This window comes from Pongo abelii, chromosome 6, assembly GCF_028885655.2.
Source record: "Pongo abelii isolate AG06213 chromosome 6, NHGRI_mPonAbe1-v2.0_pri, whole genome shotgun sequence".
NCBI classification, from domain to species: domain Eukaryota; kingdom Metazoa; phylum Chordata; class Mammalia; order Primates; family Hominidae; genus Pongo; species Pongo abelii.
The window spans coordinates 109884103-109904402 of record NC_071991.2 but is presented as its reverse complement, the minus strand read 5'-3'; the positions used below and the strand labels follow the sequence as shown (position 1 = coordinate 109904402).

At 32.1% G+C, this 20300-nt stretch overlaps 1 protein-coding gene across 1 annotated transcript in view; it reads right to left on the bottom strand.

Annotated features, from left to right (window-relative positions):
- LOC129060723 (uncharacterized) overlaps positions 1-20300 on the bottom strand; it is a 36684-nt gene that overhangs the window by 12987 nt on the left and 3397 nt on the right. The window contains exon 3 of the mRNA XM_054560779.2: positions 8492-8686. Within this exon, the coding sequence (XP_054416754.1) occupies positions 8617-8686 (70 nt within the window). The 3' untranslated portion in view covers positions 8492-8616. The remainder of the gene's footprint in view (positions 1-8491; positions 8687-20300) is intronic.

Below are 20300 nucleotides of genomic sequence, written 5' to 3'. Positions count from 1 at the left end.
TAATAAGCTTTAACTCAGATTAATAGAAGAAATCTTCCTTAACATCACAAAAGACATCTACCACAAACCTATAGAAAACCTTACATTTGATTAACAAACACTAGTAGCCTTTCATTAAAGACAGAAAGAAAAATCATGGTGCCCAATCTCACCATGACTGTTCAATGTTGAGCCAATAGACTTAGCTAATTCAGTAAGGTAAGATAAATAAATGGGGTACAATAACTGGAAAGGAAGAGACAAGACTCATTATCTATAGATGGTATCATTGACTGAAAAGTGTAAATGAAATGGCTGAAAAACTACTAGAACTGCAAGAAACTTCAATAGTTTTCCTAAAAATCAGCAAAAACCAATTAGCAAATATAATGGAAAAAATCCTATTCAAGTTTGCAAAAACAAAACAACTATAAAAATACTTATCAATACACAAAATATTTTAAAAGTTTTGAGACCTATTTAAAGAAAATACTAAAACTTTACTAAAGAACAGAAGACTGCAGAGACTGCCAGCTTCCTGATGAGAAGACTAAACATCAAAAATATGTCTGTGCTTTGGGGAGATATCAAGATTTGGAAAATGTCAAATCTTCCCCAAATTAACCTAGAACTCATTGCAGTCTCAATCAAAATTCAAATACAATTTTGTATGGATTTTATAAGCTAATTAAAATTTCTTATGAAAGAAAAAATGGACAGGGATAACCAAGAAATTTTTTGAAAAAGAATAAAGGTGATGATATAAAAGCAGACTATAGGCCAGGTGCAGTGGTTCATACCTGTAATCTCAGCACATTGGAAGGCCAAGGTGGGCGGGCCCCTCGAGTCCCAGAGTTTGAGACCAGCCTGGGCAACATAGAAAGTTGCCATATCTACCAAAAATAAATAATTAGCTGGGCATGATGGCATGAACCTGTGGTCTGGAGCCTGTGAGATCAGGGATGCAGTGAGTCATAATCATGCTGCTACACTCCAGCATGGGGAACAGAGTGAGACTCTGTCTCTAAAATTAAAAAAGAAAGAAAAGCAAACTACAAAGCTACCATAATATAAATGATAGGAGATAAAATGCAAATACATTAAAAGAAGAGAATAAAAAGTTCAGAAACTGTTCGATGTACTTATAGGAGTTAGTATGACAAACATGATATTTCACATCAGTAGACAAATAATGGACAGTTCAATAGCATTGGTGGTAGACAATTCAATAAATAATAACCATGAACAAAAATGAGAACTGACAGTTCATCTAAAAGGAAATACAAATGGCAAAAAAGAAAATCAGGAGCTCAACCTCACCAGTCATGAAAAAATGAGCAAATTAAAACAACGAGGAAATACTATTTTTCATCCGCCAGCCTGACAAACTGAAAAATAAGATGTACTACTGAACTACAGTTGTGGGGATATGAATATTCTCTTTCACAATTGGTGGAAATTTGGTATGAACCCAAAAAGCCTGTTTGGAGAACAATTTAGCAGCATAACCATTTTGAATATGCACTTAACACAGCATCTTATACTCCATAAACATATCACCATGTGGGTAAATTTTACACATTCACTGAAGCACTGTTCTTAATAATTAAAAACTGGAAAGCCTAAATGTCCATCAACAGAAAAATAGTTATATCAATCTTGGTAAATTTATTCTATAGAGTTTAAAATTTTTTTAAAAAGCACACACACACAGTGCGTCTCTACATTTGTTTTGTGAATATCTCCAAGATACATTGCTAAAAATGAAAAGAAAGTCAATAGCATTACTGAAGGAACATAACAACCAAACAAAAAACAAAATTATACATTTGTAAAAGAACTCTTATTTAATGCATAGATAAAAGCGATGATTCTCAAAATTTAGTGTAAGAATGACCAAAGGGCAGCTTCCTAGTTCCTACTTCCAAGAGATTCCAATTCAGAAGGGCTGGGTTGATGCACAGGCACCTCCATTTTTAACTAGCTCCCCAGGTGGTTTGAAGCAAGGGGTTTACCACGAACATTTTGAGAACTACTGACTTAGAAGGATATAGTATACTAAATAGTAATACTGTGTTCCTGTAGGTATGGGAATGGCTTTGGCAAAGCACTGAAGAACTCCCACTCTTCACTTTGCATAGTTTTACTTGTTTGAATTGTGTGAATTAATGTAGTCAGTACATTTTAAAATTAAAATAACAGCAGGAAAATAAATGAAAAAAATGTGAAGTGTCTTTAGTCACTTGACCGATAAAATCTATGAGAATTCAAAGGAAGACACCATTTGCACCTAAGGTACTCAAGGAAAACTTCCTAGAGCAAAGTAGCATTTGAAATGAGCTTTGAAGGAAAAGCTAAGGTTATAGGACAAGTAAAGTAGAAAACATATTCTAGGCAGAGAAATGGATGAGAACACAGAGAGGGGAAATGAGAACCCTTAATTAGGGAGCATTTCCAGTTGATAGAGTTTAGGGCAGTAAAGAAATATTAGGAACAAGAGATATAATAATAGTACATGAGATATTTTTGGAAGTTCTCGGCTATCAAGCTGAATAATCTGAATTCTATATAAACAGTGAACAATCATTGAAAGATTTCGAGCTTAAGAATTGTGTGACAGATGCAGCCATAAAAAAGAATGAGATCATGTCTTGTGGGAATATGGATGGAGCTGCAGGCTATCATCCTTAGCAAACAACGCAGGAACAGAAAACCTGTGTTACAGAATATGGCATGTTCTCACAGTTGGGAGCTAAATGATGAGAACTTAGTAACGCAAAGACAGAAACGACAGACATGGGTCTACTTGAAGGTGCAGGGTGGGAGAACGGAGAGGAGCAAGATGACTCTTGGGTATTGGGCTTAATTCCTGGGTGATGAAATAATCTGTACAACAAACCCCCATGACATGAATTTACCTATGTAACAAATCCTCACATGTACCCCCGAACCTAAAATAAAAGGTTTTTTTTGTATTGTGTAATCATTACACTATAATAGAATAATATTTTAGGGAGGTTAATCTGATACCAGGATGCACTAAAGAGGCAGAAGGTGGAGGGGACGCTGTAGTGCATTCCAACAGAAATGATCATGAATTTTCATAGAGGCAGTAGAAAGAGAAGAAAGTGGAGCCCGGGTGATGAGTAGAGAATACATAATGAATGAAAGAGAAAGATGAGAGGGGAAGAGTTTGTTTTCAGAGATACAGAATTTAGACAAGTTTAAAATGTGACCTCAGTTTCCTGAGAGCTTGAGGTATAACAGGCTTGGGGAACAGGCTTGCAGAAAAGTGAGAGTTAATATCAAGATCTAACTAAGAGAGCAAACAAAGGAAGAGAGGACCAAAATAGACTCCGGGTTGTGGGGGGGAACCTATTTAAGAGAAAGTGGGATCCGTTTTTTAAAAACTGGAACAAACAAAATGAAGAAAAAGTAGTCAGAGATGTAGAATGAGAGCTAGAATATAGATCTTCCAAGCTAATAGAGAAAGGATGGTCAACCACATCACCACTCTCCCCAACTACCCTCACCAGTCTTGAGTTTTCACTTTGTTTCATTTCTCAATTGGTTAGAACAGTGGTTCTCAAACCTGGCATTTATCACAATCTCCTGGGAATGAGGACATCAAAGAATTCAGGTCTGGATATTTTGTTTGAAATCTCAAAATCTGTCTATTTAAACATTTCCCTTACAGCTTATGGGCCACTACTTCAGATATAATTTGGGTTACAGTATTAAAGGAAAGGTGGTAAACACTAAAATCAAATAAACACACTTAAAAATTATCACACAATTGAAGAAAAACTATTAAAATCTTAGGATATATGTGAGAGTTGGATAAGCAGGAGGAAAGGGGGAAGCAATATAGGGCTAAATCTGTTTACATGTAAAAGTCAGAAGTTATTCTTTTGTCCTTGTTTTTATAATTAGATGTGACAAAGATAAAAGAATGGATATTACATTATGAGTATTTGTAGACTTCTCCCCTCTCTCTGCTTCCTAACAAGGTTCCTGGCCTCCCTGCTGAATTCTGGGTACTAAGTGCCAGTCTGAAAAATGAAAGAAGAGGAAAACTGAAAGAAGCCTGGCTCAATTAGTCTATATAAAAATGAAAATGGCTAACAACTGGGAACTTACTGTCAGGCTAAGTTAATTGAGAACCTTACTGTAAGGTATTTACTGTTCTAAATACCTGACATATATTAACTCATTTAATTCTCACAACAACCCTATGAATTAAATATTATTAGTATTTCTATCGTACACATGGGAAACAGAGCTAGTAAGTGGCACAGATGGATTCAAACTCAGGCAGTCAATAGCTCCAGAACTTTTGCTGGTCTTAATCACTACCCTATACACTTCATATAATAAATAATGAACAGGCCGGGCACGGAGGCTCATGCCTGTAATCCCAGCACTTTGAGAGGCCGAGGCAGATGGATCACGAGGTCAGGAGTTCAAGACCACCTTGGCCAACATGGAGAAACTCCGTCTCTACTAAAAATACAAAAATTAGCTAGGCATGGTGGCGCACCCCGTAGTCCCAGATACTTGGGAGGCTGAGGCAGGAGAATCACTTAAACCCGGGAGGCAGAGGTTGTAGTGAGCTGAGATCGTGCCACTGTACTCCAGCCTAGGCAACAGAAGGAGAGGAGACTGTGCCTCAAAATAAATAAATAAATAAATAAATAAACAAACAAATAAATAAACAAATAATGAACAGATAAGGAGTGAGGCAGAGAGAAAATAAACCAGTGGAACACATTGAAAAAGACTTTTGAGAGTACATGGAGAACAGATAAAAGACATTAAAACTAAGTGTATTAATTAAAAATATGAAGTGATAGGAGGCACTTTTACAACTAATACATTAGAAAATTTTTTATTTAAATGGTCAACATTTTGTAGACTAATTATTGTTTGCTCCCATCCCAGAATACATCTTGGGAGTAGATAACTTATCAGGCCTGACCCCACAAACAACTGCCGGGGAATTCTGATGGAGAGTTAGGTGGTGAACCCTGTGATCAGGGAATGCGAAATGGACACCAGTATACTTTCCAGCCCTGCGGTGAGTAGAGGTGCTGAGCAATACCACCTACAAGGGTGGGGGCATGATGAAATCAGAGACTATTTGGGAGTTAGCCCGGGCAGGCACTATAAGGCCAGTGCACAGCCCGTACAACAGCCCTGAATGGCCCATGCAGAAGCCTGATGGGACACAAAGAATAACAGTATATTACTAGGAATTAAGTAAGGTGATCCTCCCAGTGTATGTGGCTGTTCTCAATATCACCTCTCTTGGGACAAAGGTAGGAGAAGCCATGGGCATATACCATTTGGTTATTGACAGCCAATGCCTTCAGCATCCCCCATTGCCCCCAGAGAGTCAAGACCAATTTGCATTCACATGGGAAGAAAAACAATGGACTGTCTTGCCCAGGGATACCACCCTGGAGGGGATACATGTTTTCCATTAACTTTTAGGTCTTTTTGTGGCTTATAATCTGCACAGCCCCCGCCTTATCGTAACTCTCACTTGGCGAACAAAGGATTGGCGGTCAACGCATACAAAGACCAGAGGCCAGGTTTGTCAGTCTGGTTGTCATCTGGTTGGGTAGGACGAAAGTCTTTCAGTCTGCTCTTATGGATAAGGTGTAGGCCTACCCATGTCCTACCACACCAAAGCACTTGCAAACTTCCTTAGGCCTCCTACAGTGTTGGTATCCTTTTATTCCTCATTTGGCCCAACTCCTTAGGCCCCTATACTGCTAGTCAAGATGGGGCCCCACTGGGACTGGTCCACAAAGGAGGATGAGGCCTTTGAACAAGCTAAAGTTGCAGTGAAACAAATACAAGCCTAGGACTTGTAGTGCAGGGGCAGCCTTGTGAACTGAACGTAGCCAGTTACCCTGAGGGGTTTGGGTGGGGCCTGTGGTAAAGGCAAGGGCATAAATGTGTGCCTTTAGGATTCTGGTCCCAGCTGTGGAAGGGGGCTTCAGCTAGCTGGAGTGCCACAACTCTGGGCTATGTAGGCTTTACAATAAGTGGAGGACATTACAAAGTGGGTCCTAGTGCTAGTACGCACCCAGTACCCACAGCAGGTTGACTAAAGGGTACCTTCTGGAAGCTAAAGCCTGGGAATGCCCAAACACAGACTGTAGCCAAAAGGCATGCATACCTCAACAAAGGAGCACATTCATTAATAGCCCCTTGAGCACAGAGCTCCATTTGGTGCTCAGTACTGTCACCTATGTAACATCTGAAAGACAGTCTTTGAAAGAGGCCGCTGAACCTCCACAGATTCCCTCCTTTGTACAGGAGGGACAGGGCCCAATTCTTGACCAGATCTGGTACACAGAGAGCTTGCTATGAGGCAATCCTTGCACATGGACAGCTGCAGCCATCCAGCTGTCCACTGACAGGATCTGGCTTGATACAGGCCTAGGACATAGTAACAAATGGGCTAAGCTGAGAGCCACCTAGACGATCCTCCTCTATGAGCCGGACCCAATAGTCTTGTGTACCAACAGCTGGGCCATCTTTAAGGGACTTTCTATGTGGCTACCACAGGGAGAAGCTCAGGATTGGACAGTAGCAGGCTGCCTGCTTTGGGGTGCTGACATGTGGAAGGACATTCTCTGTCACATCCAGGGAGTGCATGTAACAGTCTTCCATGTGGATGCCCACACTGCATCTACACCATCTGGAAATCAACATGAGAACAAGCTAGGCTGCATTCGTCTCTTCAAGGTAGTCCCCACAGACGTGGCCCACTGGCTACCCAAAAAGACAGGACTATGGGGACAGCATTCCCTTTGGGCCATGGTGAAGAATTGGGGCCTGCCACTATGACATAAAGACTTAGTACACCTCTGTCAGCAATGTCCTACCCATGCACAGGAATGCCCTAGGCCCTTGCCACACAATACTGGACAGATCCCCTGGGGCCAGAGTCCAGTACAATGGTGGCGGGTAGACTACATAGGGCATTGGTTTCTATCTAATGGCTGCTGCTATGCCTTGACTTATGTGGACACCTGCACAGGGCTACCACAGTCACATCCCAGCAAGCATGCTACCCAGAAAACTACCATAAAAGGACTAGAGTGGCTGTGTGTGGCCTATGGTGTCCCCACCAATATCAATAATGACCAGGGCTTGCACTTTACCAGCCATAAAGTGCAGGAATGGGTGGAGGCCCTGGATATCCACTGACATTTCCACCTGCTGTACATCCCTGCAGCCATGGGGCTGATTTAAAGGATGAATGGACTGTTGAAGCAACAACTCCAGCAGGAGACACACTCTGGCTCTGTGGACACACCACTTACCAGCAGTTGTCTGCACCCTGAATGAACATGGCGTTCTCATCACCAGTGCATATGTCCTTCCAATGCAAGAACATGATACCACTCTCAGGATCCAGGTGGACAAGGTGAGGGACAGTACTCCTTTGTCCCAACCTGAGACTCAAGATAACCTGTGATTGCCCTTGCCACAGGACTTGTCCACTGGGGAGCACATCATTATGTGGCCTTGGAAATGGCAAGCCAGTCCCCGATGCTTTGGTTTTTCCACTGCATGGGGGAAGGGCCTAGACTAAGATACACAGGTCACACCTATTTTGCACCCTGCTCCCCGTCACATTTCTAAAATAATGAATCCTGGTCCTCCCTTGTGAAAGGGGATGATCATCCCCTCATTATGAAACATCATGATACTCCAATTGTCTTATTCTGGCCTCCCGCAATGCATCCCAGAGGGGGCCAATCCATTTGGTGATGCCAGCCAGGTCCCAGGCCACTGCCAAGGATGATGCTTTCTCAGAACAATACAACTTGCTGTGCCTTGTTGAATGGCTGTTATTGCCCTTCCTTGTACCCACTAAACATCTCATCTTCCACCCACAGATGGTGTGCAGCAGACCCTCTTCACCAACTGGGCACAGATGGCGGCCTCTCTCCAGAACAAAACAGACTGTTGGGCCTGTGAAGAGCTGCCCCTCTCCTCCACCATAGGCCTGCTGTGGTGAATCCAAAATCAACTCCCAAGTTGGATTATTTTCTGTTTTAGTTTGTATTGCTGCTGCAAAAGTCTGGCAGCGATGCTTCTCCACATTACCTGGCCCCAGGGAAATCATGGAAGAATAGTGTGATAAAAACGTGAGGGCTATTCCAGGGTAGCTGGGGTGGACTGTATGGTAGAAGCATCTGATAGCAGTACCTTAACTTAACCATAACCTGAGAATGGCCCTGTATGGCAGAGGCACCTGAATGTGTGTTCAGAGTTCCAAGCTAAGGAATCCAGGAGTGGCCAACCCAGGCATTCATTCCTTATCTGTGAGGAACATCTGAGCCCCTGGCCTGTCTAGTGAAACACAGGCCATACAAGGGATCGAGGCCCTTTGTTTTGGGTTAAGTGAAGGTTGCCAGGTGAAGATGGTTAGGGGGAGGGTGCTATGTGAAAATGCTATATAAACTACATGCTTTTTGCAAGTGCTTACAGTTCTCCTGCTCAGCCTGCTGCCTCTGGGTCGTATGGTTCTCCAGCCCAGCACCCCCTCACTGGGCTGTGTGGTTCTCCTGTCCAGCCTGCTGCCACTGGACCTCCCTCTTTGTAGGTTTCCTGCTAATAAACCCCTATGTCCTGTTTGCTGGCTCTGGATCTCTTCTTCAGTCTCTTGAACATGTTGCCATCCCTGTTGAGGTTAATAGGGGTTCAGCATGACATGAGTATAACATGAAAAAAATTAGTGACATGACCAAATTTTAAAATATCTTCCTTAAAATATTCAATTATAAAACATAATGCAGAATGTCAAGAAGACAGAATCAGCATATGCAGAAATAACCCCTTCCTACACTGAGTCAAGAAAAATAAGAGAATATATTAAAAGAATTTAATATAAATATAGCTGCATTGAAATCAGAGGGTAATTCTCAGCAGAATAATGTGAGCACTATTTTAAATAAGGAGAGTAAGGAAAAATTCAGTCTCTGCAAGACATTAAAGCAAGAAGCATCAGAGATCACAGCAGAAAAGCTACTATGGAAAAGCAAGATACTCCTAACATCTGGAGATAGTCAACATCATGGAAGAGAGATGACAGATCCAACAAATAGAATAATTTACAAGCTGATGAAACAGTAAAATGAGTATTCAGAACAGGGCTTAAAACATGTATATTTAATATCCTGAAAAGATAAAGATGGTAAATGCCACCAAACAAGAAACAGGAGATCATAAAATGCTAATGGACATTTCAAGAAATGAAACAAGTGACCTGGGAAAATTTTAAAATGATAGTGTGAAAGGTGATATGCAAAATGATGTCACTCTGGTTCAAGCTCTCAAATGGAATTGGGAAGGCATTCTAAGAAGGATTGCCTGCACATCCCATAGACTTGAAGGAAGAAAAAACCAAACAAACGCAGAAACTTGTCTTGTACCTTTGAGCTGAGCCAAACTTCCATGTCCACAACATCCTGGAAAACAGCTGAATTTAATTCCTGAGCAGTGAAAACTAAAAATAAAATCCTAAGCCCCCCAACCAACCAAACAGACCCCTCTTGGCCAAGGGGACTTCAGAGAAACCTTAAAAACTGAGTTCCAGGCCATGAAGGGATGGGAGGTCAGACATGCCTCACTGTACCCTCTCCCTTCTGCAGCTTAATGCTGCTCAGTTGCCCAATGTTAAAATAGAGCTCGTAAGACTGACAGAATGGACATTCTGTAGCAAGAAGATACCAAATTATAAACAGACCTAATGTCATCCTAGGCAAGGGTTAAGTTACGTATGCCTACACTTAAAGAATAAACTATGTTCTAATTGCCACAAGGTTCTTCTTTTCCTCTATCAGCAAAACAAGTGCTGGCCTTGAGATAAGCAATATTAAAACAATTGCAGCTCATCCACCACCACTGCTAACTCATCCCCTCTTCCACAAGCCATAACTACGGCTTTGACTGGACAAGAGACCTATATCAGTAACTTTCATGGATAAAAGACCACAGACTATGGACTGGTGATGGGTGATTCACAGAGGCTGTGAACTTGAATGTCTTTGTGTCCCTACTTCATCTTTTGACATATAGGGCCTAACTGTAATACATTTCAATGTTAAATTCCATGTCCCAAAGTGAACATGGAATGCATGTAACACGCATGCTTGCTTATCAGACACATGTACATCCCCACTTTGTGAATATTCATAGGTCCTCTTATAAGCTACTGAATATGTATATTTAGCCAACCTGTTCAGAATAAATTTCTGTCTCATCCTTCCCTTCCTAGAAGTGCCTGTTAATGGTCTCTGCTAGAGGCTGTACTTCCCAGGCTGCAGAATGGCCAGCCTGGTAGGCTGTAACCCTTTACAACAAAGTCTCCTCTCGAAAGTTAAGATCTCAAGATTCTTATGTTGACAATAACAACCAAAGAACTAAGGACTCATGTAATAAGCCACCCCCTCCACCAATGATAATTCTTTCAACACAACTTACGTAATCAACCTTAGCTTCTTTTTGATTTTTTTCTTAAAACCCCTTATTCTCCACCTATCTTCAGAACACAGTTTGGCTTCCAACTGAATCTGTGACTCTTAAATTGCAATTTCTAGGACTCCAATAAATGCCCTGATTTATTACATTGTAGTATGGTCTTTAGCCTCTTGTTCATTGACAACAGCTTGAGAAGTAAATTGGTGTCTGCAACATTGAGGAATTATTCCAAAGAAATAAAGAGATTACATATAATTATGTATTATATATATTATTATATATAATTATATATTATATATATTGTTATATATAATTATATATTATATATATTGTTATATATAATTATATATTATATATATTGTTATATATAATTATATATTATATATTGTTATATATAATTATATATTATATATAGTTATATATAATATATGTTATCTATATTATTATATATAATATATAATATATTACATAGATTATATATTAAATATTACATAAATATATATTATATATAAATATATAATATATAAATATATGATATATTGTGTATAATATGTTTATATATTATTTACACATTATTATATATGAATATATGTGTTATTATATATATTTATATATATTATTATATTATATATTATTATATAATTATATATATTTTTAATATATAATATATGTATATAATATATTATAAATAAATAATATGTAAATATAATATATTATAAATATATATTATATATAATACTATATATTATATTTATATATTGATATATGTATATATAAATATATTATATTATATAATATATTATGTATAATATATTATATTATATATAATATATTATATATAAATATATTATATTATGTATAATATATTATATATAAATATATTATATTATATATAATATATTATATATAAATATGTTATATTTATATATTAACATATTATATATAATATATTATATTTATATATCATATATAAACATATTATATTTATATATCATATATATAAACATATTATATTTATATATTATATATATAATATTTATATATATCACATATATTATATATATTTATTTATTTAACTATATATATTTATATAATATATATCTTATATATCTTTATATATAGATATAATATATATTATATATCTTTATATATATTATATATGTATTATATTATATATAATATATATATAATATATAAATATATAAATATAATCTATAATATATAAATATATTATATGGAAATATGACGTATTTATATATATACATTTATATATAAATACGTCATATTTCCATATAATATATTTATATATTATAGATTATATTTCTATAGAATATATATTATATATTATCGATATTTCTATATAATATATATTATATATTATCTATGATATTTCTATATAATATATTTATATATTATCTATGATATTTCTATATAATATATTTATATATTATATTTCTATATAATATATCTTATATTTATATATAATCTATATTATATTATATTTATATATAATCTATATTATATTATATTATATTTATATATAATCTATATATTTATATATGATATATTATATTATATTTATATATGATATATTATATTATATTTATATATGATATATATTATATTATATTTATATATGATATATTTATACATTACATATTATATTTCTATATATTATATATAATATATCTTATATTATATATAATGTATTTATATATAATATATCTTATATTATATATAATGTATTTATATATAATATATCTTATATTATATATAATGTATTTATATATAATATATCTTATATTATATATATTATCTTTATATATCATGTATATTATATTTATATATCATATATATTTATATATTATATTTATATATCATATATATTTATATATTATATTTATATATCATATATTTATATATTATATTTATATATCATATATATTTATCTATTATATTTATATATCATATACATTTATCTATTATAGTTATATATCATATATTTATCTATTATAGTTATATATCATATATATTTATCTATTATAGTTATATATAATATGTATTATATTTATATATATTATATTTATATATAATGTATATTATATTTATATATTATATTGATATATAATATTTATATATTATATTGATATATAATATATGATATATCATATATTATATTGATATATAATATATGATATATCATATATTATATTGATATATAATTTATGATATATAACTATGATATATCATATATTATATTGATATATAAATCTGATATATCATATACTATATTGATATATCATATATTATATTGATATATAAATATGATATATCATATATTATATTTATATAAAATATATGACATATCATAGATTATATTTATATATTATATTTATATATCATATATTACATTTATATATATTTATATATAATAGATATTTATATATTATATATATTTATATATTATATATTTATATATTATATATAACATGTATTATATTTATATATAACTATAATACGTATTATAGTTATATATCAATATAATATGCATTATATTGATATATAACTATAATATGTATTATATTTATATATAATAATATATATTATATATACTATATAATATGTATTAGATTTATATTTTCTATATATTATATATTATATACAATATATATTATATAAGATATATAAATATATAATATAATATATAATATATATTTACATATATTATATGTTATATATTAATATGTAATATATATTATAATATTATATATTAATATATAATATTTTTATATTAATATATAATATTATATCAATATATTATATGTTATATGGAATATATTATATATTCTATATAAAATATTATATATTATATATTATGTATTATGCAACTATATATCATATATTATATATTATACATCTATATATTATATGTTATATATAAATATATAATATATAGAAATATATAATATATATAAATATATAATATATAGAAGTATGTAATATATAATATAGAAATATATAATATATAATATATAAATATATCATGTATAATATATAATTATATCATATATAATATATAAATATATCATGTATAATATATAATTATATCATATATAATATATAAATATATCATATATATTATATTATAAATATAATATATAATATATAAATATCTAATATATTGTATATAAATATATTATATATTATATGTAAATATATAAATATATATTATATATTATATATTACATGTTTTTACTTATTTACATATAATATATAGTATATATTTATATTATATATTACATATTATATAAATACATAGATTTATATATTTTTATATATTATATATTATAATATATATTATATATAATATATAATATATAAAATATATAAAAATATATAATATATAGAAATATATAATATATAAAAATATATAATATAAAATTATATATAACATATAATATAAAATTCTATTATATATAACACATAATCTATAATTCTATTATGTAACACATAATCTATAATTCTATTATGTAACACATAATCTATAATTCTATTATGTAACATATAATCTATAATTATATAACATATAATATGTAATTATATTATATAACATAATATGTAATTATATTATATAACATATAATATACAAATATATTATATATAACATATAATATAAAAATATACGGAAAATATATCATATACAAATATATTATACGGAAAATATATCATATACAAATATATTGTATGGAAAATATATCATATACAAATATATTATACGGAAAATATATCATATACAAATATATTATATATAAATATATGATATAAACACATTATACGTAAAATATATAAGATATAAACACATTATACGTAAAATATATAAGATATAAACACATTATACGTAAAATATATAAGATATAAACACATTATACGTAAAATATATAAGATATAAACACATTATACGTAAAATACATAAGATATAAACACATTATACGTAAAATATATGATATAAACATATTATACGTAAAATATATAAGATAAATATATTACATGTAAAATATATAAGATATAAATATATAATATATAAATATATTATATATAAAACATGTAATATATAAATATATTATATATAAAACATATAATATATAAATATATTATATATAAAACATATAATATATAAATATATTATATATAAAACATGTAATATATAAATATATTATATATAAAACATATAATATATAAATATAGTATATATAAAACATATAATATATAAATATAGTATATATAAAACATATAATATATAAATATAGTATATATAAAACATTATATAATATATAAATATAGTATATATAAAACATAATATAGAAATATAGTATATATAAAACATTATATAATATATAAATATAGTATATATAAAACATTATATAATATATAAATATAGTATATATAAAATATTATATAACATATAAATATAGTATATATAAAATATTATATAATATATAAATATAGTATATAAAATATCATACAATATATAAATATAGTATATATAAATTATCATATAATATATAAATATGGTATATATAAAATATCATATAATATATAAATATGGTATATATAAAATATTATATAATATATAAATATGGTATATATACTATATTATATAATATATAAAATAGTATATATAAAATATTTTACAATATATAAATATAGTATATATCAAATATTTTACAATATATAAATATGTTATATATCAAATATTTTATAATATATAAATATATTATATATCAAATATTATGATATATTAATATATTATATATCAAATAGTATATAACATATATTATATATTATAAAATATATATTAAATATTTTGTATATATATTCATTTATTTATATATATATTTATTTATTCATTTATTTATTGATTTATATATTATAAAATATATATTATAAAATATATATTAAAATAATATATATTATATAATATTTTATATATAATATATTTACATATTATATAATATTTTATATATAATATATAACATACATTTAATATATAATTAATATTTTATTATATATGATATGTATTATATATGGTATTATATATTACATATTATATGATACATTGTATTATATATTATACATATTATATAATATATAACATATATAATATATGTTACATATATCATTATATTATGTAATATTATATCTAATATGTTATGTAACATATCATATATTATATATATCATATTATATATCATATGTAATATATCATAATACATATTATATATAATATATCATAATATATATCATATGTAATACATTATATTATATATTATATGTAATATATTATATTATATGTTATAGATAATATATTATATGATATATTAAGTGTTAGAAGACCCTATATTTTTATTTAGCAGTTCTTTTTTATTGAAGGATTGTAATCATTCTTAAATTCTGTAATCATTCTTAAATTCTGAAAAAAATATTGACCATAGATTTTTCCAGTATTTTCTTTCTTCCATCTTCTCTATTCTCTTACTTAGAACTCCTATTTGTTGAAACTGTAGTTAAACTTCCTTTCTTTTATATCATATATATCTATATATGATATTTTATATGATATAAATTATATATGATATTATATATGATATACATAAATTATATATATATATATATATATATAAAATGTTTTCTTTTTTTTGTTACAGAGTCTCACTCTTGTCACCCAGGCTGGAGTGCAATGGTGCAATCTGGGCTCACTGCAACCTCTGCCTACCCGGTTCAAGCAATTCTCCTGCCTCAGCCTTCTGAGGAGCTGGGATTACAGGCACTTGCCACCACGCCCAGCTAATTTTTGTATTTTTAGTAGACACGGGGTTTCACCATATTGGCCAGGCTGGTCTTGAACTCCTGACCTCAGGTGATCTGCCCGCCTCGGCCTCCCAAGGTGCTGGGATTACAGATGTGAGTCACCACAGCCGGCCAAGAGATGCAAAATATAAAAGAGAAAGGAAGTTTAGATACAGTTTCAACAAATAGGAGTTCTGAGTAAGAGAATAGAGAAGATGGAAGAAAGAAAATACTGGAAAAATCTATGGTCAATATTTTTTTCAGAATTTAAGAATGATTACAATCCTTCAATAAAAAAGAACCGCTAAATAAAAATATAGGGTCTTCTTACACTTAAATATGGTAGAATTTCAGAACGTTTAGGATAAAGACAATTTTCTAAAAGCTAAGAGAGAAAGGTCAGATTATCTCCAAAGGAATGCAAATCAAATTGATATCAGATTTCTCAGCAGCATCATTAGGTTGCAATAAGATAGTAATGCACTGTTTTCAAAATGTTGAAAGAACAAAAAGTTACAGAAGACAAAACTTTTTGCTGCCAAAAATGTAGTTCACTTATAATGGGAGCACAAAATGTTTCCCTTCTTTCAAGAAAATCAGCCATATGAATTAAGAGCCTTAACGATGTTCAATTCTTTAACCTATCTGGGAATCTACAGTCTGAAGTCATAATCAGAAATGTAATACATCACAAATGCAATAAGCCCTAGTGCAGCACTTTCAACAGCAAAAATTGTAACATTCCAAATATTCAAAATTAGGGGAAGAATTAATCATGGTTCAGCCATATGAATAAATACTTGCCATCATTAATACAGTGAAAAGACTAATGAAATAAGGAGCATCACTTAGAACAGCAAACCAAAAGTGTTCAAACAATAATGATGCTTGTTATCTCACTTAAGAATTTTGGAGGTAGAAAAAAAGCAGTTAGATAACTCTGGCAAATACTGCTTGCTGTCATCCAATATTTATTCTCCTTTCTCTGAAAGAGAACCCTGATTTTAGGTGGGCACATGGCCGCCCCCAAAATTACCACCTTTTGCAGACTCTATAAATACTAAATACTAGTCAATGTGATATAAGCTGATGTGTCATACGGCTTCCAAGAAGTGTCAAAGCAAGGGTGGTGGGAAGTGCATTTCCTACTTGCTGACTGGAATTCAGAAGTCATAGCTGGAAATTAGGCAGCCATCTTGGCCTATGAAGAGGAAGCCACATCCTGAGAATGACAGGGTAGCAAAAAAGAAGGAATCAGGATCTCTTAACACCAAGGAGGACCATGTCTGCTCTGGAACACCTACTTCTAGACCGTTTTTACAAGAGAGAGAAATAAACTGCAATTAAGACACTGTTGAGTCTTCTGATACACACATCTGAACCGAATCCTAAAATCTCGGCTCTACCCTTAGAGTTCCTGATTCAGTAGGTCTGGGGATAGGGCCTTATAATTTCCATTTCTAACTAGGTCCTAGGTGATGTTAATGCAGCTGGTCTGGGGACCATACCTTAAGAACCACTGCACTAATGGAGGTAATAACGTAGTAGTTTTCAAGCTGTGCTTTACATTAGAATCACTGGAAAAGAGGGAGGCTTTAAAACACACACACACACACACACACACACCCACACACCCAAGGCTAATTTCAGAAACTCTAACTGGTCTGGGCCAGATAATTCTAAGGTGTAGACTGAATGCTGTAACTCTTTTCCTACTTACTGAAACAATAGTAATGAGAAAGAAATACCTGTGTTTCCTCATAGAGTGGGGGTTGATATTTAGAAAGCTGCTCTTGATGGCCCAGAACTTGAAGCCAAAAGACTGGATTTAATTCCCTGATCTTAGACAGTTATGAGGACCTAGAACAATGTAGTATCTCTGGACCTTGGTTACATTATTTGCAAAATGGTGATGAAAATATTTACATCATTGGGTTTTTGTGTAGATTATATAATTTGGTGAAGGTATTTTGTATTACACAGAATAAGGGAGGCCCAGCTGATTTTCTATGGAGAATCTGAGTTAGTTTAGCCCTATGACTGAACTGAATAAATGGAAAAAGTAAGAGAAAAACAACAGAGAACATAAGAAATAACATAGGACTCATCTGTGACTCCCTGTCGGAGGACTGGAATGTGTGATAGGATCTACCGTACCTCCTGTGATGGGTGCTGCTCCCTCTTCCTTTTCTTGACTTATTATCATGATTATATTTTCAACAGGTGTTCCTAGTCTGAAATAACTCCTCAGGTGATATTCCTGGCCTGAAGCACACAGACCTTGTCTGTATAGAAGCAGGTGTTAAAGAATGGATATTCTAGTGATTAGGATCATTATACTGCCATCATTAACCAAAACCTGAAATCACCAGTCTCTGCAATGGTTCCCAGGTGGCTGTTTTATATTTAGGTGTCTGGCTGTGGATGTACCACATGTCAGAAATTGTCCCTTTCTTCTTTCAGGATAAAGGGGGATTTAGATTGGGTCCTTGAGGGCCTCAGGTGCCAGACTGAATTTGGACTTTATTCTGTAGTCTGTATAAGTCACTGATTTTAATCCCAGAAGTGACAAAGCGTGGTGCTCTGAGAGCATCAGCCAGGAGCCTGTGTAATGGGTTAGACCGAGCTGAGGCTGAAATCAAGATGACCAGTATAGAGGTTACTGAAGTAATACCGTAACGGAGTAGAAGCAATAGAAGTTGATGGGAAATAATAAATGCAAGAGATAGGGTAGATGAAAATGAACAGCACTTGGTCATTCATAAGTGTCAAATTTTTTTTGGTAAATGCTGGTATCCTTCAATAACTAAAGATTGACAAGGCTATCTTTCTCCTCCCTCAGTACTAGGTAGTGTCATAGAGTTAAAACAAGTCTCAGACTGAATGCTACTACACAAATCTTATCAGCAAGCAGACACAAAAAACAGTACACAAACAGTACTTTGTAGCAAAATATTAAACAGAAGTCTAGACTAAGCCATTCTGAAGGCTGTCGGTCTGCTACACAGCAGATTTCTACTCCACAGTTATGCAAAAAGGTGCTTGTACAGTATTCTAGCCAGCCACGTATTTTGAACATCTTGTTTCCACAATGAAGAATTCTTTCTAATCCTTTATGCTAACTAAGGTACATCTAGTGCAGATTTACATGGTGATACTGGAAGCATCTGTGCATTCAACTCTGCAGTGAACATTTTTGATTAGTCTTTCAAATGCTAATTACCCACCCTGAGCTGTGCAGATTAACTTTCAAACATACACACATCTCACTGAAGTATTCCAAAGTATAAGGACAAGATAACAAGCATCAAAAATGGTTTTAAAGTCATAAGGCAGAAGACCATGTTAGAGGAAGATGATGAAAAACCACTGATTTAGTGAGCTGGTCTTAGTGCCAAGCAACAGAATGCAGCTGTAGCTAATTTAAGCAGAAAGTAAGTTTACTAGAGGACGCTAAGTAGTTCAAAGGATAGCTGGAGATTGAGGCTTGCACCTACATGGCCAGAAACTACCTCTGGCTGTTACCGGTGGAAAGTGTCCAGGTTCTTGGCATCTTGAACAAGGAATTGGACAAAATGCACAAACAAAGCAAGGAAGGAATGAAGCAACAAAAGCAGACATTTACTGAAAATGAAAGTACACTCCACAGGGTGTGAGGAGCCGGAACATGGGGCTCAAGAGCTGGGTAGCCGGATTATAGAATTTTCTGGGGTATAAACACCCTCTAGAGGTTTCCCATTGGCCACTTGGTGTACACCCCACGCAAATATAGTGGCTCACAATCAGTCTGATAGCGGAAAGCAACCAATCAGAGCCTGAAGCGAAGTTACAAAGGTTACACCCTATGCAAACATCTAATTAGTTGTGGAAAGCAACCAATCAGAGGTACTTTTCAATTTTCCTTCTGCCACGCAGAAAAGGGCGGTGGTGGGGGAGGGGGCTGGGTCCTTTTGTTACTTAGGTGTGGA